The sequence below is a fragment of the Mastomys coucha genome, unplaced genomic scaffold (genome assembly GCF_008632895.1).
Source record: "Mastomys coucha isolate ucsf_1 unplaced genomic scaffold, UCSF_Mcou_1 pScaffold18, whole genome shotgun sequence".
Lineage (NCBI taxonomy): Eukaryota > Metazoa > Chordata > Mammalia > Rodentia > Muridae > Mastomys > Mastomys coucha.
This window is the reverse complement of record NW_022196900.1, coordinates 108379347-108401388: the sequence shown is the minus strand read 5'-3', so window position 1 is coordinate 108401388 and position 22042 is coordinate 108379347. Positions and strand designations below refer to the sequence as shown.

Genomic DNA, 22042 nt, shown 5'->3' with positions numbered 1-22042 from the left:
CCTGGCCTCAAACTCAGAAATCCGCCTGCCTCTGCCTCCCAAGTGCTGGGATTAAAGGCCTGCGCCACTACCGTTCATCTGTCTTTAAGTGTTAATGGAACCAAGTATTTCAAATTGTCAGGTATAGAAAGTTCACCAAGTCACCAAGTTTCCTTACATATAATATTTATATGTATATATTATATATATATAGTAACACACACACACACATATATATGTATGTGTGTATATATACATACATACATACACACACACACACACACACACACACACACACACACACACACACACACATATATATATAAATAACTTGGGCAGTAGTGGCATAAACCTTTAGTTCCAGCACTTGGGAGGCAGAGACAAGGTGGTATACCCAGATCTCTCTGAGTTCTAGGCCAGCCTGGTCTACAAAGTGTTCTAGGACCACTTTGTAGGCAACACAGAGAAACCTGTCTTAAACAAACAAAATAAAGAAAAAACAAACAAACAAACAAAAACAACCAACCATAAAAATTGCAATAAATGGTTTTCAGATGGAAACTTACAATCTTAAGAAATTCTTCAATGAATAGATAGTTTTGTTTTTTTTATAAATAATTGGAGATTGACCTGAAGACACATAGAGAAAGACTGATGCCTGATATTTTGCAGGTTATTTTTAATTAATTAGTTAGAGACTTTTTATGGTTTGAGAAAGAGTAATAGGATAGGAACATGATTTCCATCTTTACTATTTGGTAAATGACTGTTGGGAATATAAGATTTGTAGTGTAGATAACAGACAGGCCTTTAGAAATAGGCCTGAGACAGTAGTTCTCATGAGTGAGCTATTGTGTCCCTTCATTTTGACAAGCTTGTGTACAATGTTTTTCTTTTAAAGGAATCTTGACCATAACTTGGAAGGAAGATTTGATTTTTACTTCTGGACTGCATACATAAGGCCGTCAGAATGTCGGGAGCCTCAGTGAAGGTAGCTGTCCGAGTGAGGCCCTTCAATTCTCGAGAGACCAGCAAGGAGTCCAAGTGCATCATTCAGATGCAAGGCAACTCGACCAGTGAGTACAAGTTGTTTCTTATGACAGCATGCCGTCCCTTCCCACCCCCCCTCCTCCCCCTCTCCCTCGCTGTGGTCAGAGTACACGAGCATCTGTGTCCTAACCCTTTGCCAAGTCAGGCTGGTCTGCTGAATGTGTTTCCTTAGGACTGCTGCAGTACTTATGAGGGAGCCTGAATAGATGAAGTATTGATCCTTACTGATCAAATTTAGATTCTGTGAGAGTGAAGGTATAAGTAGTGGCTTTTACTAAATTCTGAAGGAAAATTTAATAACTTTAAAGCCCCAAGATTGTTTTCTTTCTTTTATTAAATATAATTTGAGCTTGGTAAGATGTTCTTAAAACTCATTCTTTTGGGCTGGAGAGATGGCTCAGAGGTTAAGAGCACTGGCTGCTCTTCCAGAGGTCCTGAGTTCAATTCCCAGCAACCACATGGTGGCTTATAACCACCTGTAATGGGATCCAATGCCCTTTTTCTGATGTGTCTGAAGACAGCGACAGAGTACTCATATAAATTAAATAAATAAATAAATATAAATGAAAAACAAGCCTATTCTCTTGACTTATAATGGTCAATTTGAGCATTGGTTATGGTTGTAATGAGGCAAAATGCATCTTTTAGTGTATGCTTTGTTTTTTTTGTTTGTTTGTTTGTTTTAGTTTATGTTTTTTTCCAGACAGGGTTTCTCTGTGTAGCCCTGGCTGTCCTAGAACTCACTCTGTAGACCAGGCTGGCCTGGAACTCAGAAATCCGCCTGTCTCTGCCTCCCAAGTGCTGGGATTAAAGGTATGTGCCACCACCACCCGGCTTAGTGTGTGCCTTGTAATAAAGTAGGTTTATTGATTTTTTCAGAGTGGTTACTGCTATAGTCTCACAGTTGACTTCTGAAAGTCTCTGACCGGGACGTGCTGCCACCTGTCCACTGCAACCTCTCCAAGCACACTAAGGAAGGAAGTGTGGGCTTCCAGTCTGGGCGTGTGATCCCAGTGTGGCAGGAGAGGCATAGCTGCTGGAGGGTGAGGGTGCTGCGTCCAGTGTGTCAATTATCAGGAAACAGAAAGACATACAGGCAGAGATTGCTCCTTCTCTCCCCCTCCCCCACTTCTCTTTCTGAGTCAGGGTTTCTCTGTTTAGTCCTAGCTGTCCTAGAACTCACTCTGTAAACCGGGCTAGTCTCAAACTCTGAGAACCCACCTGCCTCTGTCTCCTAGTACTGGGATCAAAGGTGAGTGTCACCACCACTGCCCAGCTCATTTTCTCCTTTTTGAAAAAGAGGGGCCAGTGTTGTTCAGCTGTCTAAGTACCAAAATTTTTTGCTTTTAAAAACTCTTTTAAATTGTTGATTCCCCATACAGAGTAATTAAGTTGTCAGCCACAAACCATCCCCTCCCCTTTAAATTCTTTTCTTTTAGAAAAACAAATTTTTTTTTTTTTTTTTTAAAGATAGGGTCTTCTATATTCCAGGTTGGACTCAAACATGTGATGTAGTTGTGGGTGACCTTGAACTTCTGGTCCTGCTTTTATCTTCTGAATACTGAGTTACAGGCATGTACTACCTACCATACCTGACTTTGTGCCATGCTGAGAATTGAACCCAGGGCTGCTTTGTGCCTGTGAGCAAGGAACTCTACCAGTGAACTATAATTCCCCTGAAAATGATCATGTTACAAAATAAAAGTGATCAAAGTGATACTTGGTATAAAATACGGTTTTAGAAAAGTACAAATGCTGCCTGGCATGGTGGTGTGAACCTATAACCTCAGCATGCAGGAGATTAAGGCAAGAGGCTGGCAAGTCTGACCCAGTTTTGGTGCTGTATTAATACCACGTCTTAACACAAAAATAATTAGAGCTTGGGTGTTAGCTCAGTGAGTAAAGTGATTACTGTGCAAGTGTGAGGACCTGCATTCAATCCCCAGAACCCTCATTTAAGAAGCTGAATGTGAAGGTGCTGGGGAAGGGAAGCTGAGCACCCCTCAGCAAGTCAGGCCAGCTGAGACCCTGCCATAGCAAGTCAGGCCAGCTGAGACCCTGCCATAGCACGTGAGGTGTATGGCTTTCTGAGAATGACATCTGAGATTGACCTCTGTTCTCTACATGCCTTCACACACATGTGCATGTGCATCCACTCACACACAAACATACACACATACATATGATAAAGAAAAAAGATGAAATAAAGATGAAAGCTACAAATAAAACAGCTCTGTAATGAGACAGGTGCTGAAATATTTAATCTTTTTTTTTTTTGAAATATTTAATCTTAATAGGAGCTTCTAACCTGCCTTTGATCATTCAGTTCCTGGATAAAAGACACATACAACCTTTATTAGCACTAAGGCTGGGTAGATATCTACACTTTATGCTATTAAAATCTATTCCTATTGATAACCCTGTGTTACTACGTACTGTGTTTTGGGCTGCTCTTAACTCCAATTGGGCAGCTCTTATGGCCATATTTTTCCTTTTTTGTTTTTTGAGACAGGGTTTCTCTGTGTAGCTCTGGCTGTCCTGGAACTCACTCTGTAGACCAGGCTGGCCTCGAACTCAGAAATCCACTGCCTCTGCCTCCCAAGTGCTGGGATTAAAGGCGTGCGCCACCACCGCCTGGCTTGGCCATACTTTGACTTCTAACTCATGGCGTCTTCTCTCTTCCTCCTTCCCACCTTCCTTGTGGTCCCCTCAGACACCAAGCCCTCCTATCTCAGTTCTGCCCAGCTACAGGCTGTAGGCATCTTTATTAACAATCAGAAATAACGTGGGGGCAAGTCACATAGCATCTCTTGGGGCTACGTGCTTAGCATTACAATACATAGCAACAGACCAAACCTCAACAGGTATAGGGTATACTTGAGGAATAAATAGATTAAAGCTATTTTTTTTAAAGATTTATTCATTTATTGTATGCAAGTACACTGTAGCTGTCCTTAGAAACCCCAGAAGAGGGCGTCAGATCTCATTTGGATGGTTGTGAGCCATCATGTGGTTGCTGGGAACTGAACTCAGGACCTTTGGAAGAACAGTCAGTGCTCTTAACCACTGAGCCATTTCTCCAGCCCCAATTAAAGCTATTTTTTAAAAAAGATTTGTTTTATTTGCACGACTATGAGTGTTTTGCCTGTGAGTATGTAAGTGTACATGTAAATGCCTGGCACCTGAGGAGACCAGAAGAGGGTTTTGACACCCTGAAACTAGAATTACAGATTGTTGTAAATTGTCACATGGGCGCTGGGATCCAAACCTGGGTCCTCTGCAAGAGCAGCAAGTGTTCTTATTAGAAAACAGAAACCAAAAGCCTCAAACTAGACCAGTGGCTTACTGCAATGAACATTTGCAAGTAAAGATGTGTGGACAAAGGTTATAGTGTGTCACATACTGTGACACAGCGTAGCTTCCAAGGACAAGATTTTTTTCTTATTTCTTTTTTTAAATTCCTTTTGTGGGGGGAGGTTACAAGGGTGGAGGGTAGATGTACTGGTTGGTTTTGTGTGCCAACTTGACTCAGGCTGGAGTTATCACAGAGAAGGGAGCTTCATTTGGGGAAGTGCCTCCATGAGATCCAGCTGTGGGGCATTTTCTCAATTAGTGATCAAGGGGGTAGGGCCCATTGTGGGTAGTGCCATCCCTGGGCTGGTAGTCTTGGGTTCTATAAAAGAGCAGGCTGAGCAAGCCAGGGGAAGCAAGCCAGTAAGGAACATCGCTCTATGGCCTCTGCATCAGCTCCTGCTTCCTGACCAGCTTGAGTTCCAGTCCTGACTTCCTCTGGTGATCAACAGCCATGTGGAAGTAAGCTGAATAAACCCTTTCCTCCCCAACTTGCTTCTTGCTCATGATGTTTGTGGAGGAATAGAAACCCTGACTAAGACAGTGGATATGGAGGAACGGGGAGATAAGTGGGATTGCGATGTGTGATGTGAAATTTGCAAAGAATTAATAAAAAGTTAGTTAGTCTTGGATTGAGAGAGTGTATGCATTTTAAAATGTAGCATTGTTGAAAAAAATGGGGCTGGAAAGATGGCTGAGTAGCTGGAGAGATGGCCGAGTGGTTAAGGGCATATACTGGGGACCTTAGTTTGATTCCCAGCACCCACATTAGGCAACTTATAACTACCTGTAATCTCAACAAGGGGGATCTGACAGACATTCATGTACACGTATGCCCCTACCACTTACACACACACACACACACACACACACACACACACACACACGCATATACATACACACACAATTAAAATAGTAAAAATAAAAGATAAAACTGTATAAACAAACAAACAAACATACATACATACATACATAAATGAAAAAGAAGGATTAGTCATAGCCATATGTGTGAGCTGCCACAGAAGGCTGTTACACTGGCAAACTGGCCTGCTTGGTGATCACAGGTCTGCAGCTCCTACAGATGGAGTGCAGCAGAGTGTGGATGCCCCTTCTGTAATAATTTTTACACAGAGTAGAAAAGCATAAAGAACACTTTGAGGAATATGCAAAATTTGAAAGCTTATTGACAAGCAGCCTTTTTATTTAAGTGCCCTGTGGTCTCAGGAATCATTTTCTGGAACAGACAAGTATTACTGCCTTAAATATTTTAGAGTCCTGAACGCAGACAAGTGGCTTTGCTCAGTAATATCAATTTAGATCCCCTCTTTCCTCCACTTTTTTTTTGATCTACTTAGTAAAAAGGAAGATGGGTCAAAAGTAATGATTGAACGTTTGACATTCATGCTTAAGTTATGTCAGTTTGGAGACCACATTCCCTCAGCCAAAGAGGAGGTAGGTAGAGCTGGTTTTCTCATAGGGTATAGGATTGAATTGTAATATTTTGCTTTGTTATTTATAGAATTCTGTCTTGTTCTTGGGTAAATCTGTTTATCTGTCTTCCTTTGAATAGAATTTTTTTCTTTGGTTTTTCGAGACAGGGTTTCTCTGTGTAGCCCTGACTATCCTGGACCTCACTCTGTAGACCAGGCTGGCCTAGAACTCAGAAATCCACTTGTCTCTGCGTCCCAAGTGCTGGGTTTAAAAGGCATGCGCCACCACCGCCTGGTTGAATAGCTCACTACTGCCCGGCTGACTAGAATCTTAAGATTTTTATTCTTTAATGCTTAAGCCCAATAGAATAGAAGTAGTTTTGTGCTTTTTTTTTTTTTTTTTGATTGCTTACATTACATTTTTAAAGGCTTTCCCATTCATACATATGCATTTCTAAACCAAATGATATACATCACAACAGACACAAAGAATGTTTCAAGTTGGCTAATTGAGAATACAGCATGACCGCTGTGGGGATTTGAGAAGGGTTGATGTAGAAAAGAATCTTTTATTTGATTAGTTTGCTGTTTTGAGACAGGCCTTACTCTATAGCTAGGCTGGTCTCATCCCCATGGTTATTTTACTTCATTCTCTTGAGTGCTGGGTTTACAATTGGGAGCCACTACATTCTTGTAGGAAGGAATGCTCTTAAATTTGTATGCTTTCTTCTGTTAGGAGAGGGTGTGCTGCCTGTCCACAGCAGAAGTTAGGCTCTGTTTGTCCAAGGCACAGTCTTGCTCCAAAGCCTGTTCCTTTTGACATCTCCCTTCACAGGTTTGCTCCTTCCTTTGTGAGAGGGGAGTATTTACTTCTAAAGCCATATGTCTACTTGATTAAGTGTTTCACAAAAGTAAGAGAATGCCCAGGTCCTATCATGCACTGTCAGGAACCTTCTCTTTCCTCAGTACTGTCAAGGGTGGGGAAGACTGGGGTCTTCAAGGCCACCTTTCTTGTGCACAGGCCTGTGTGTTGGCTGCTGGCTTTGTGGTGGACCTTTCCCTCCTGGTCTTCTTTTCAGCTCTTCCAGTTTACTTATTTACTGATCCATCCATCCATCCATCCATCCATCCATCCATCCATCCGTCTACCTACCTACCTACCTACCTACCTACCTACCCACCCACCCACCTACCTACCTACCTCTCTATCCCTGTGTGTGTAGCAGATGTGCATGGCTATGTGGGTGTGGGGTTGGACAACCTTGTAGATGCTCTTTTCCCTTTCACTCTCGTGGGTCTGGAGCTTGAGTGGAGACCTTCAGGCTTCCATGGGCAGCACTTTTACTCACTGAGCCATCTTGCTGGCCCTGCACCTCTATATTTATGTTACCTTTTCCTTCTAGGCTAAAGTTCAGGATCATAAAGATTAGATTAGATTGTGCTCTCATTTATAGACAAGTTATCAGGAATATCCTGTTCTCTCTCTTTCCTTCCCTCCTTCCTTTCCTTGTTTTTTGTTTTGTTTTGTTTTGTTTTTGTTTGTTTGTTTGTTTTAGACAGTGTCTCTTGTAGCTTAGGCTTACCTCTGACTCCTCCTGTTGCACCTCCTGAAGGCTGACAATAGAGGCATGCATTAGACTATTTAGTATATGAGGTACTGTGGGGTAGACAAGAACTTTGCTAACTGAGTGACATCTTTGACCCTGGTATGTATTTTTTTCTTTTCATTTTGCCTAAAAAATCTTTACTGTTTTTGATTACTTGAGCATATCATGTTGAGACATATTTATATGTCATAAAAATAATACTAGTTTTGGTAAATTAGAAGTATTCTGTTTTCTGTTTCTATTTATCTGATTGTTGCCAAGGGTTAGTTGACTTTATGAACACAATTTAATAGGATATTAGTGTTGGAACCTGTTTTTTCTGGTGTGTGTGTGGTCTATCTTGTGTTTATTTAGAAGTGCCTGCTGTGGAGTTCTATTTATAGCACTGCATTGAGGCAGAGAGAGATGATGTATTTTTTTGGCTGCTTCTGCAAACAAAAAAGGATTCTTAGGATTGAATTGTCATTTTGCAGCAATGATCACTGTCAGTGTTGTAGTTATTTTCTATATTAGGGAATGCTGGGCAGTGTTAGAATGGTTTTCCTATAGATGCTGTGGTTATAGATACACTGCTCTATAGGTATCATAGGTATTTATCCGCATGTATATTATCTGTTTCTGTGCGTGTGTGTGTAGACAGCTTAGGGAGGTGACTCTGTCTCTCTGCCTTGTGGGTTCCAAGGATGAGACTTGGTCACCAGCTTCAAAGCAAACGCTCCTCCCAAGCGAGCGCCTAGCTGGCCCTAGTCAGCCATTTCTCAGTAGGTAGGGTAAGTAGGTGCTTGGTTTACTCGTTCAGGATTCTTTCATCTGCCTGTGATGATTCTCCTCATGTCTTTATTGCAGGCCTGGCCTGTTGGACAAAGTGCTGATGTATAGGTTTTTACTTTGTACAGTGGTCTCATAAAGTTGGAGGAGTTCTGAAGTTGTGTTTCATATCCATTGTTCCTTCAATAATAAGTATTCACCAAATAGAATTTGATTTATCTTTCTGTTTAGTCATAATTGGTAAGGAGATAGGTAGATAGATAGGTAGGTAGATGGATAGATAGATAGATAGATAGATACATAAAACCTTCTTTGTTTTGTTTTGTTCTTCTAGACCATGCTCGTCTAGAACTCATAGATATCTGGCTGCTTTTTTTTTCTTCCTATTCCTGTTCTTAAAGATAATATCTACAGCCGTATAGCTGGGCTGTAGTGGCGCACACCTTTAGTCCCAGCACCAGAGGCAGGCAGATGGGTATGAGTTTGAGGCCAGCCTGTCCTACAGAGCTAGTTATAGCACAGCCCAGTCTCCACAAAGAAACCCTGCCTCTAAACTACTAAGACAAAAAAAAAAAAAAAAAAAAAAAAAAAAAAAAAAAAAAAAAAGGATAGAAACAGGGCTCTTTTATTTTTTCCATTTTCAGTGAGAATAACATAGTTTGTACAATGGTTGTCCTTTACCCAATGAAACCGCTGAAGCGGTCTGTCATTTAACAGTCTGTTGGATGCCTTTCCTGCTTCTTGAATATTCTTCAAAACCATGATTTCATCTAGGCTAAGACCTGTAAGGTTGAATCAAGAGATCTGGATTTTCAGGTCAGGCTGGGCTACGTAATGAGTGTGAGGCCAGTCACAGCTGCATAATGAGAAGCTGTCAGAAACAAAACAGTGATTCCAAAGCTAGTGGGATAGCTCAGAGGTGGGCCTCGTACTCAGCACAGCGTCAGGCCTGCCCAGCCCCAGTGCCTCATGGTTTCAGTAGCTTGTGTTCTTTTGTACTTACAGTCAGTGTTTCATTTGTCATCATTTATTTCAGACTCTTGAGTCTTAGGTCTTCTATGTTAAATGGAGATCGTGAGCTTGAGGTAGCTCACTGACGCAGCCACAGCATACCGTGTGAGACAGAGGCTTCAGTTTCCAGAGTCAGTAAACGGGGGAAGCTGTTGCTAATGTCTTCCCAAGTGTCCAACCCAGGACCACTTATAAGGATCCAATACAATGATTTATACTTGTAGAATGATATTTGAAAAATAAATTTTGTGGTTAATCTTAGTACTAAAGTTATTTTTACTCAGAGTTTAATTTTTTTTGCATTTATTTTTTGTGTGTATGTCTGTGCATTTGTGCACTTGTGTGGAGATCAGAAACACCTTGTGAGTCATTTTTCTTTTTACTTTGTGGATCCTAGGAGTTGAACTCATAAGGGGTTGAACTCAGCAGTAAGCATCCTTACTGGTCGAGCCATTTTGCTAGCCAGGGATGTAAGTTTAAAGTCAGAAATAATTGTGCATAAGTTGTATGAGACTTTTTCTGTGTATATTTGGAACTGCTTTTCATTCATTCATTTATTCAAATGTACTCTACCCTGTGTGTGCGTGCTCGAATGTGTGTGTGTGTGTGTGTGTGTGTGTGTGTGTGTGTGTATGGTGGCTGGGGGGCACATGGTGCTGCTGTGCCATGGTGTGCATGTGGCTCATGGTCCTGGAGATCCAGCTCAGGGAGCCAGGCTAACACAGGAGGTTCTCATACCTGCTGAGCTTTTTTGCTGGCCCAAGAATTGCATTAAAAAATTTAAATGGGCTGGCGAGATGGCTCAGTGGGTAAGAGCACTGACTATTCTTCTGAAGGTCCTGAGTTCAAATCCCAGGAACTACATGGTGGCTCACAACCATCCTTAATAAGATCTGATGACCTTTTCTGGTGCATCTGAAGACAGCTACAGTGTACTTATTTATAATAATAAATCTTAAAAAAAAAAGTCTGCTTCTAAAAAAAATTTAAGTTACATTTATTTATTTATTTTATGTGAGGGGGGTCAGTATTTGTGCCACAGTGCACATGTGGAGATCAGAGTACAACTTGGGAGTTGCTTCTCTCCTTCCTCTGTGTGGGTTCTGGGAATCAAAAAATGGTTCATCAGACTCGGTGGCAAGTGCCTGTGCCTCTTACTTGCCCAAGAAATGGTTTTATTACATAAAAGCTTTTGACTGCTTACATTGTTTTTATACCAAAACAGCTATGCAAGAGCCAACTGGAGGTTAGAGAGAGGTGGCTCAGCAGTTAAGAGCACTTGTTGCTCTTGCCGAGGACCAGGTTCATTTCCTATCATTCATTTCCTGTCATTCACAACCATCCAATACTCTGGATCTAAGGGGATCCCATACGTTGTTCTGACGTCCATGGGAAATCTCTCTTTGCCTTGGCTCCTCTGGAAAACCTGTGTAAAGTAGGCTGGCCTGAGACTTACCTGCTTGCCTCTGCCCTCTGAGTGCTAGGATTAAACGTGTGTGCCCCATGGCCTCCCAACAAGATCTGCTAGCAAACCTGGCCTTTGTTTTCTGCTGTCCATTTTAGAGTTAATTTTTAAAAATCCATGCCAGTAGCAAGTTGCTGTGATTGCTTTTGTAACTCAGCGAGATCTGAAATGGAGAGGGAGCTAGCAAGCTGGAGAGCTGGTCTGCTGCTTCTGTTTGTTAGGGAGGGGAAGCATACAGTCTTTGCTCTGTCAAGGATTATGCGTTATGGTAGACTAAATACAGTTCACAGCCGTATTGTTTAGTAATGTGGGTGATGTGGGTATAAGCAGGAAATTGGGTTTTTGTTTTTCAGCAAGCAGAAGCTTTTAGAGTTTCTAGTTTGTTCTAGAGATAAAGGTAATTGAAGTAGTATGATACGCACTGGGAAGACGGAGGAGGGGAGAGGCGGGAAGGGCAGGAGGGTTCTCAGAAGCCTTTGTTTTGGCAGAGCAGAGAATGCAGGGAGGACATGATTCTGGAGTTGGCTCTCCTGCTTTCTGCTTTGTTGAGGCATTTCTCTTGATTCTACTGTTGCCCTGTTTGCCAGGCTGTTTGTAGTTTGTTTATGTGTGTGCACATGTTTGTGTTTGTGGTGCCTGTTGAGACCACAGGGTGTCAGATCCCCGGGAGCAAGAGTTACAGGTGGTGGTGAGGTGCTGGGATCTGAACTCTAGGCCTTGGAACAGAGCAGCAGGCGCTCCTTACTGCCGAGCTGTGTGTTGACCCCACATTGCACCTTTTTATGTCGACTCTGGTGAGTACTTGTTTATGTGGCTAGTACTTTCACCCCTCAGCCATCTCCTTGGCCCTGCCTTTCTCTCCTAAAAGTGTTCAGTGTTTGCTTAGGAAGATCAGCTGTTTGTTTTTTTTTGGGGGGGGAGTCGCAGAGGCTGGCTTCATCTTTCAGTTTTCCTGCCTCATCTCCTGAGCCACCAGATCTAGCTTTTAGAATTTTAAAAAATAGTATAAAGCAAGTACGTTCTGAATTTTGTTCTATTTTGTTTGCCTGCATGTATGTCTCCTGGGGCTTGTGGAGGCCAGAAGAGAGGTCAGATCCCCCGGAACTAGAATTCCAGGAGGTTGTGAGCTGCCATGGTGGGTGCTCGCAGTGAGCCAGAGTTCTCTGGAAAGCAGTCTTAAGCACTGTGCTGTGCTGTCTCTCTAGTCTCATGCTTTGTTGTTTTAAAGAATAATCAGATGGCGACACTGAAGAATTGTAGCTTGTTTTCTTTTCTTTCCACATCCTCCCCTGCCCCCCATTTTTCCTTTGGTAGAGTCTTTTTATATAGTTCTGGCTGTCCTGGAACTCACTAGGTAGACAAAGCTCAACTTGAAATCTTCCTTTGGAATGCTAGAATTGAGATGTTGCCACCACTCTAGCTTCTCTCTCTTTCTCTCTCTCTCTCTGTCTGTCTGTCTCTCTCTCTCTGTCTCTGTCTCTCTTGATATATATATGTATATATATATGTATATGTATATATATATGTATATGTATATATTGAGAGATGTTTCTGTGGAGCTCAGGAGATAACGTGGAGTCACTCCTCTCCTTCCAAACCAAGGTTGTTTGTTTGTTTTGTTTTGTTTGATTTATTTATTCAGACACACCAGAAGAGGGCATCGGATTCTATTACAGATGGTTGTGAGCCACCATGTGGTTGCTGGGAATTGCACTAAAGACCTTTGGAAGTGCTCTTAACCACTGAGCCACTGGGATTAAAGGCATGCGTCATCACTGCCATGCCCGATTGAGTATGTGGTGAACACGTAAAATATACTTATACCTGTTTGGTTTTTTAAAAAATCACATTAGGGATGTAGCTTGTTATTTCACATGGTTGAAGCACTTTATGGTTATAAGCATTTTGCTCGTCTACTTTATGGTTTTGCCCTTTACTGTATTGGCAGAGGACTCTAAAAGATTATGGCTTTAGGTTCTGATTTCATGGTTTTGAAATATAAATGGTGGATATAATATTTTATTTTGTGCTCTTTTTTCCTTAATTTTTAACATAGGATGCTTTCGGCAGATGAAGTCTTCTCTGGTATCTGGGCTTTTTGCTTTGTGTTTTTGAGGCAGAGTCATACTGTGCAGCCTTACTCAAACCATGATCCTCCTGCCTCAGCCTCCTGAAATATGATTATAGACATGAGCCACCATACTAGTTCATCACTAGGATTTTTAACAAACCCAAACATGCTTTTTGAGAAAATCCTAAACATGCTTTTTGAGAAAAGTTAATATAAAGTTACAGAGCTCCCACACTGATATGTTAATTATAGCTGCAGGCAGAGTCTTGGTAGTTTGTTGACAACAGTATAATTACTACATTAGTGACTTTGAGATATTAGATAAACAAATTTATTCTGCAGAATAAAAAGGGCTTTAAATACAAATCTTCTTTTAGCTGCCTTGTTTGCTAGGGTTCAGTAATGAAAACATTTTGTATATTTATGCTGTGATAACACAGTTGGGAAGCAGGAAAGGGGAAAAGTGAGAGGGAGTAAAGTAGAGTACTTAAGAGACTTTGGAAGGTTAGGTTTTTTACATTATTAAATTGTGGAGTTTATTGTGTGAGTGTAAACACATGCATGCAGGTATACACTATGATGTTTCTGTGGAGCTCAGGGGATAACGTAGAGTCACTTCTTTCCTTCCTAATCAAGGTTGTTTATTTGTTTGTTTTGTTTGATTATAAATAAATAAACCAGAAGAGGGCATCGGATTCTATTACAGATGGTTGTGAGCCACCATGTGGTGGCTGGGAACTAAAGACCTTTGGAAGTGCTCTTAACCACTGAGCCATCTCTTCAGCACCCCTCTCCCCAAACCCCAGATTATCTCTCTCCCTCTACCTCTCCCTCTCCCTCTTTCTGTCTCTGTTTCTCTTTTTGGTTTTTCGAGACAGGGTTTCTCTGTGTAGCCCTGGCTGTCCTGGAACTCACTCTGTAGACCAGGCTAACCTCAAACTCAGAAATCCGCCTGCCTCTGCCTCCCAAGTGCTGGGATTAAAGGCGTGCACCATCACTGCCATACCCAGGTTGTCTCTTGATGGCAGCATCTTTCCCTGCTGAGACATCTTGCCAGCCCTCTAAGTTTTAACTTAAAAAAAAATGTATTTTTTATTTATGTGTATTTGTGTGTACCTGTGTGAGTTTATTTGTGTAGGAGCCTAGAGAATCCAGCAGTTGTCAGACTCTGGAGAGCTGGAATTCTAGGTGGTGTGCACCACTGTGTGGGTGTTGGGTGCCTACTGAACCTGGTCCTTAGCAAGAATGCTAAGCACCTAACTGTTGAGCCATCTTCCCAGCCCCTCTGAGGTGAGGTCAGGATTAGCTCTGGTTCATTACTAAAGTAAACTGAGGCCTTGAGACATGTGTGATGGTTGCTTTAATGATGTTCATCTATATTGTAGATAGCGGCACCATCCTGCTTTTTTCCGGCCCTCTTAAGGTAAACAGTGTTGACTGTGGCATGAGAATTAAGAGTGTGAACATAAAAGCAAAGTGAAAAATTTCTAGATGAAGGGTCATTGTTCCTTTTGATTTGGGAAGAAAGATACATTCAGACCTTAGGTGTTGTAGCTGCTTTTCATACTTATAAAGGAGGACTTAGAAAGCAGCCTTTGAATAAGACTGAATTTTAGTGGTGATGGCAAGCATTCAGGAGGGGGAGGCAGAAGGAACACAACTTGTAGGTCTCCCAAGTGTGTAGTATATACATATGTACATGTTTTTAATTAGGGGATGTTTTAATATTCAAGATAATACATACATAAATACAAAGAATAAAATAAAAAATAAACTAAATCTGAAAAAGAAGGTATGGGGAAGGCTCATTGGTTTTGACTGTGTACTGCTCTTGTAGAAGATTTGAGTTTGGTTCTTAGCATCTGCACTGCGTGGCTCACAACTGCCTGTAACTCCAGCTGCAAGGGACAGACACCCTTTACTGTACTCAGGTGGCTGAACTCACATTCCACATACCCCCATATAAACACACACAACCCCCCCCCCCGTCTCTCTCTGTCTCTCTGTCTCTCTCTCAAAACAATCCAAAAAAAGAATATGGCTGGCAAGGTGGCTCAGTGGTTAGGAGGACTTACAGAGGGCCTGGGTTTGATTTCCAGTGCCTACAGGGCAGTTCACACCATCTGTAACTTCAGCTCTAAGGTACCTAACACTCATCTTTTGCCTTCTGCCATCAGGACTGTAAATGGTGCATAAACATAAATACAGACAAAACTCCCACACAAATTTAAAAATTTTTTATAAATTGTATAGATAGATGCAGAACTTAAGAAGTAGAACATAGGGCTGGAGAGATGGCTTAGCGGGTAAGAGCACTGACTGCTCTTCCAAAGGTCCTGAGTTCAAATCCCAGCAACCACATGGTGGCTCACAACCATCTGTAATGAGATCTTATGCCCTCTTCTGGTGTGTCTGAAGACAGCTACAGTGTAATTATTTACAATAATAAATAAATCTTAAAAAAAAAAAGTAGAACATAGGGGCTGGAGAGACAGCCCCAATGGTTAAGAGCACCTACTGCTTTTCCAGAGGACCAGTGTTCAGTTCCCAGCACCCATTCTGCCTGTGGTTCCAGGGGATCTGATGCCCTCTCCCAGCCTTTCAGGCACGGGCCGGGGGCAAAATGCATAGTCAGACATGCGAACAAAACACCCATATACATAAAATTAGATTATTTTTAAAAAGAAGTAGGAACTACCATGTCTTCTATATTTCTGACAATTCTTGCAGTGATGTTGACTTTTGTATTTTTTTTTTTCATTTGGGAACTGGAATATTTCAAACATGGATAGATTTAATATCTTTTATGAAAATTATCATACAATTATATTGTATGTGTGGCTAGAGATTAAGCTTGGGGTCTTACATGTGCTGGAAAGCCACTGAGCTGGATCCTAAGCCTTATAAAGAACTTTTGAAAGATGGTGCATCTCTGTTTATTGTTGATAAAGGTGGTTATTTTAAAAACAGGGTGTGGCTGGGAATGTAGCAAATTGTAGCGTATGTGCTTAGCATGCGCAAAGCCCTGGCCTCAGTCCCTGCACTGTACAAACAAACAAGGAACCCAGGGTGGTTGTGTTAGCATAAGAAGCTTCAAAGACGGAGAGAGGAGCTTGCTAAGGAGGAAGAAAAGGATTTTGTGTGAACTTGCTATACTCTGACATAGATTGTTTTTTGTTTTTTCCCTCAGCGAAACGACAAGTCAAGGTTTAGGCTCTGAGAATTTTTACTTTTTCATGTTTTCATATTCTGACAGAACTAGTAACTGAACAAAATATGGCTTAAGTGTGTGATAACAGCCAATTTCTAGATGTCGGAGGCATTAAGTCTTTTGAGTTGTAGAAGCTGACTCAAGGGCCATGTTTCCACCTCATTGTTCTTGCTGGTTTTTTAGCTTGGACTCTAATTCTTGTTTTCTTATTGTTAAAACAGGGGACCCTTAGGTGAATAAAGAGAGTTATAAACAATACTTATGGTTTAATTTAGGAGGTAGTGATATGCATATAACCAGATACACTTACAAATATATAAAATGCCTTCCTCTGTTTCACCTTGGTAATCTTTGTATGCGCAAAGCTAACTGTAACAGCGCTGCAGAGCCAAACTCTAGGTCTGCCACTAGCTATCCCTGTGGCCTGAAGAGTATGGAACTTTCTGTGGTGGTTTTTAAAAAAATGGGATGAGAAAACATTTGCCTCATTGAGTGCTTGGGAGGATAAAAGGTTACTAAACACAAAATACTATGGGTTGGAGTAATTATACCTTCAAATACTGGCTGGTATGTTGAACTCTTTTGTTAGACTTTGACTAGATTACCATTTATTTGTAGGGAGATGTTCTTTTTAGAACCATGTTCTCTGGTCACATGATTATATGTAATGTGAGCCTTATTAATACTCTGTCAGCATTTGAGGTTGGAACATAAGTATGTGGCTGTACCCAGAGGAATCCAGCAAGAGGGAGAGCTAAGCACCATAGCAACTGTTGCTATTTGTGTCCACCACACCAGCTGCCCAAGACACATTTACTGTTTAATCCTGTTTTCACTGATGTTTTGGGACGTAGCCTTGCCTCAACAAAATGAGTTGGTGGAGTTGTCCAGTATTAGAGTAGATTTAATGATCACATGTTTGGGAGTTTCTGTCTCTTGTGAAATACGAGATGATAAAGCTTTGTACGTATGAGAAAGGAAGGATTAAGCTTCAGCATTCAGTCCGTTGCTTCCAAGTGGTGTGGTAGCATTAGTTACACGAGAAGTCATTTTCAATATCTAGTATGATTTACAATCTAAGCCGGGTGGTGGTGGTGCATGCCTTTAATCCCAGTACTTGGGAAGCAGAGGCAGGAGGATTTCTGTCAGGACTACACAGAGAAACCCTGTCTGGAAAAACAAAAACAAAAACAAAAACAAAAACAGATTTACAATCTATTAGTGCTCTGTAATTCTGCATAAATATCCATGTACACATATATATGTAATAGATTACGTGTTATCTACTGTGGATTTTAGAAACCCAAACTTTGCCATGCTTTTTTTTTCTTAATTCATTACCAAGTGCTTGTTTAAAGTAGATAGCAAACACTTCACAAAGACTTTGTATCACATTGGGCTAGATTAATGTAATAATCCCTACCTAATTTTTATTTCTAACATGTTGAAGTATTTCATACCTTACGCCGTGCTTTGAAATAGAAACTGTGAAGTTCTAGCTGCTAACGTTGCAAGGGAGGGCAAGCATTCAGTTCTGGAAGATTTATTAAGAAGCTGTTACATGCTGGGCTCTGTCCTGAATACTGCTAACACTCAAATGAGTGTGTTGTGGTATGATTTGTGTGTGTGTGTGTGAGTGTGTGTGTATGTATGTATGTGCACGTGTATGTGTGTGTGAATGTGAGTATGTGAGTGTGTATGTGTGAGTGTGTGTGTGAGTGTGTGTGTATGTGTGTGTGAGTGTATGTGTATGTGTGTGTGAATGTGTGTATGTGTGTGTGAGTGTGTGTATGTGTGTCTACGCATGTGTGTGTGTGTGTGCGTGTGTTCTCCAGTATAAATTGCCCTCTTAAACAATGATACCTTTTTTTTGATTGCCCCGTTAAGATTCAAAAGTAAAAATGTACTGTTTGGAATGATTTAAACATATAGTATAATATATTGAGCTAATGAACTTGAAGGACTTAACACGATTAAATATCTTTATTTTGTAGGTATTATTAATCCAAAGAACCCAAAGGAAGCACCAAAGTCCTTCAGCTTTGACTACTCCTACTGGTCGCACACCTCGGTGAGTCTGCTGCCTTCCCGTCCCCTCTTTGTCTTTCTCTTGTCCTTAGTTGTTCCAAGATCCAATTCTAATTTTCTGATTGTGGTCAGGGATGAGTTCTCTGTGTACGTTTGAGGGAGAAGTATTTGGTTTTTTGTTTGTTTGTTTTGTTTTGTTTTCTTGAGACAGGGTTTCTCTGTGTAGCCCTGGCTGTCCTAGAACTTATTCTGTAGACCAGGCTGGCCTTGAACTCAGAAATCTGCCTGCCTGTGCCTCCCAAGTGCTGGGATTAAAGGTGTGCGCCACCACTGTCTAGCTGTTTTTTGTGTTTAAAGACAGAATCTCATTGCCCACATTGGAATTGATATACACTCACTGTATATCCTAGGCTAACCTCAACCTTGGGAGTCCTAAGTATTCCTGACCTAAGTATTCCTGACTTAACCTTTTCAACTACTGGAACTACAGGCATGGGCTACAACACCTAGCAATAAATTCCCAGTTCATGAGTTCATTTAAAAAATTATTATTCATCCGTGTATTTGGTGTGTGGGGTGCATGTGTGTACCTGTGGAAGCTAGAGGTTGGTATCTGGTGTCTTCCTCTATCCCTTTCCACCATGTTGAGCCAGGATTTCTCTGAACCTGTTGCTTACAGACTGGCTCGGCTGTCTGGTCAGTGACCCTTAGGATTCCCCTGACTACTTCTTAGCTTTTATGTGGGTACTGAGGTTCTAAACTTAGGCTTTTATGTTTGTACAGGAGCACTTTATCCACTGAGCCATATCCCCAACCTCTTAATCTATCTTAATTTTAATTTTTTTTATTTATTTATTATATGTAAGTACACTGTACCTGTCTTCAGACACCCCAGAAGGACATCAGATCTCATTACAGATGGTTGTGAGCCACCATGTGGTTGCTGGGATTTGAACTCAGTACCTTCGGAAGAGTAGTCAGTGCTCTTAACCGCTGAGCCATCTCTCCAGCCCCCTTAATTTTAATTTTTAAAGACAGTTGTTTTGAAGCCCTGGTGTGGAGGCACACACCTTTGAACCAGCAGTCAGGAGGCAGAGGCAGATGGATTTCTGTGAGTTCAAGGCCAGCCTGGTCTGCAGATGGAGTTCCAGACCAGCTGGGGCTACACAGTGAGACTCTGTCTCAGAAAACAAAAAACAATAACTTAAAAGAAAACATGAGACAGGCTCACTTGGCCTTGAACTCACTATGTAGTTCAAGCTGAAGCTGACCTTGAATTCCTCACCTTCCTTCCTCCTTCAAAGCGATGAAATTACAACTCTATGTGACTGCACCCAGCCATGAGTTTAGTTTTTGATAGAGACTACTACCTAAAGAATAAAATATTTACTTTAACCAATTCTTTTTTTTTTTTTCTTTTTTTCTTTGTTTTTTGAGACAGGGTTTCTCTGTGTAGCCCTGGCTGTCCTGGAACTCACTGTGTAGACCAGGCTGGCCTCGAACTCAGAAATCACCTGCTTCTGCCTCCCAAGTGCTGGGATCAAAGGCGTGCGCCACCACCGCCCAGTCTTAACCAATTATTTTGATTCTTCACTGACACCTTTAGTCAATAAAGAGCCAGATCTTGCTGACTTTTAAAAGACTGCTTCTAAACTTGAGTTTGCTTCCATTTCTGTGCTTCTGTTTCTTAGGCATTTTAAGTTTTTCCTGTTCTGTGAGGAGAGATGTTCCAACTATCCAGAACCTAATTATCAAGGAAAGGGTTGAGGGAAGAATTGGAAATGTTCTTCACCAAAGCTGTATTTATTAAAAACAGCCACACTGTTTAGAGGGAGTTCAAAGAAGTAGTTTTGTATGTGAGCCTGACCTCTGGTCTATTGTCCCGTTTTCTACTGAAGAAAGTAGTGGAGCTCTAACCTCTACAGTGTCTTCTATATGTCTGTATAAGATGGAAGAAAAAAAAAGATACGTAGAAGGTTCTTAAAAATGTGTAGCATAGCTTAAGTGACTAGTCTGATTCCAAACATCTTTTTAAAATATGGAAACAGTCAAACGTAGGACAGAATATTAGTAACATGCCATAATGTTTTTTCCTAATCTTTACAGCCTGAAGATCCCTGTTTTGCATCACAGAATCGTGTGTACAATGACATTGGAAAGGAAATGCTCTTACATGCCTTCGAAGGATATAATGTCTGTATCTTTGCCTATGGGCAGACTGGTGCTGGGAAATCCTACACGATGATGGGGAAACAAGAAGAGAGCCAAGCTGGAATCATCCCACAGGTAAAGAACTGAGTGTTAGCATCTGTGCCCATCAGTACTTTCTGTCTCAGATTGCTTTTCATTTGGCAAAAATATATTCAGAGCCTCTGATATGCAAGGCGCTAAGGTAGACGGCCCGTCTACTTCCCTCAAAGGTGCTCACTACCAAGAGGGAAGATTAACAGGTACACACATAGACTTTAAAATGGGAAAATTAACATTTTCTAAAACATGGCTGTTTCTACACTGCCATATTACCCTGTCTTTTAGTGTTAGTCTAAAGAACATGCTTTTATTTCCTTTTGTTGTTGTTGTTGTCATTGTTGTCGTCATCCTGAGGATAGGATCCAGGCTACAACCCAGTTCTGTCCCTGTATATGTGTGTGTGTGTGTGTGTGTGTGTGTGTGTGTGTGTGTGTGTGTGTGTGTGTGTGTGTATGCTATCACATCCAGTTTATGGGGTTGTGGGTATCCAGCCCATGGTTTTGAACATGCTAGGCAAGCACTTTATCAACTTAGCTCCACTCACACTTTATACCCTCTTTAGATTGTAAGTTTTGATTGTGATAAATAATGTTAGAGTTAAGTCTTTGTTTTTTGCTTGCTCTTTTTGTCCTTTGAAACAATTTCACTATTTAGCTCTGGCTGTTCTAGAACTCACAGAGAACCCCTTGCTTCTGCCTCCAAAGTACTGGGAGTGAAGGTATGCATCACCGCATGTTGGCCTTGCAGTTAAGTCTTTGACCGTGTTGGTGCTCATTTTGAGTCACTGTTACTGCTGTAGTGATATATTACTAGTTATGTGAGTACAGTATGAAGAATCAGATTTGGATAAATGGGGGGTTCTTCCTAAGGAAATTATCCATTTTCTATTGTTGACGGAGCCTATCATAGTATAACATATATATATATACATATATATATATGTATATATATGTATATATATATATGAGAGACGGGGTTTCTCTGTATAGCTCTGGCTGTCCTGGAACTCACTCTGTAGACCAGGGTGGCTTCGAACTCAGAAATCTGCCTGCCTCTGCCTCCCAAGTGCTGGGATTAACGGCGTGCACCACCACATCCATCTAGAGTATAACATTTTTATTTAAAATATTGTTTGAAGTATATGACATGTCCATTTAAAGAGAGAAAAAAGAAAGAATATCTTATTAATCAGTCCATCTGACACTGTGGGTAATGCAGTACATCTGATTTGACTGTTCACAGTTCTTTTCATTCTGCTTTCCTAGTTGTGTGAAGAACTTTTTGAGAAGATCAATGACAACTGTAATGAAGAGATGTCTTACTCTGTAGAGGTGAGTATAGTTGTTACTGAAACCAGAGACTTTGGTATTCCTGTTCCTCCATCCCCTCTCCCATCCTCCTCTTACAGGGTCTCTTAATTCAGTCCTGGGCTCAGAGTATCAGTGTAGGTGGAACTCACTATGTAGAACCAGCTGCCCTCAAACTCACAAAGATCTGCCTGCCTCTGCCTACTGAGTACTACGATTATAAATATATCTGTCTATCTGTCTGTCCTGTGTATTCATATATGTGCAAGCATATACAATAAAGTGCCATGATAATGGAATGGAAGTTGGTTGCCAGAGTTGATTCTCTCCTTCCACTGTGTGGATCCCAAGGATTGAACTCATTCATGTTGTGAAGCTTGGTGGAAACGGCCTTTACCTGCTGAGCCATCTCACTGGGCCCCTGCTGAAAAGTTTTGTTTTTTTTTTTTTTTTTTGGTCAAAGATATGGTTTTTCGATGTAGTCCTAGGTATCCTGGAACTCTTGATGTTGACC

At 41.2% G+C, this 22042-nt stretch overlaps 1 protein-coding gene across 11 annotated transcripts in view; it reads left to right on the top strand.

Annotated features, from left to right (window-relative positions):
* Kif1b (kinesin family member 1B) overlaps positions 1-22042 on the top strand; it is a 137068-nt gene that overhangs the window by 13186 nt on the left and 101840 nt on the right. For 10 of the 11 annotated variants that reach the window (XM_031379482.1, XM_031379485.1, XM_031379484.1 and 7 more), the window contains exons 2-5: positions 881-1055; positions 17938-18014; positions 20078-20257; positions 21487-21552. In XM_031379482.1, the coding sequence (XP_031235342.1) occupies positions 950-1055; positions 17938-18014; positions 20078-20257; positions 21487-21552 (429 nt within the window). In that variant the 5' untranslated portion in view covers positions 881-949. Of the gene's footprint in view, positions 1-880; positions 1056-17937; positions 18015-20077; positions 20258-21486; positions 21553-22042 lie in introns of those variants that run through there. The other variant, XM_031379489.1, reaches the window with a different exon arrangement.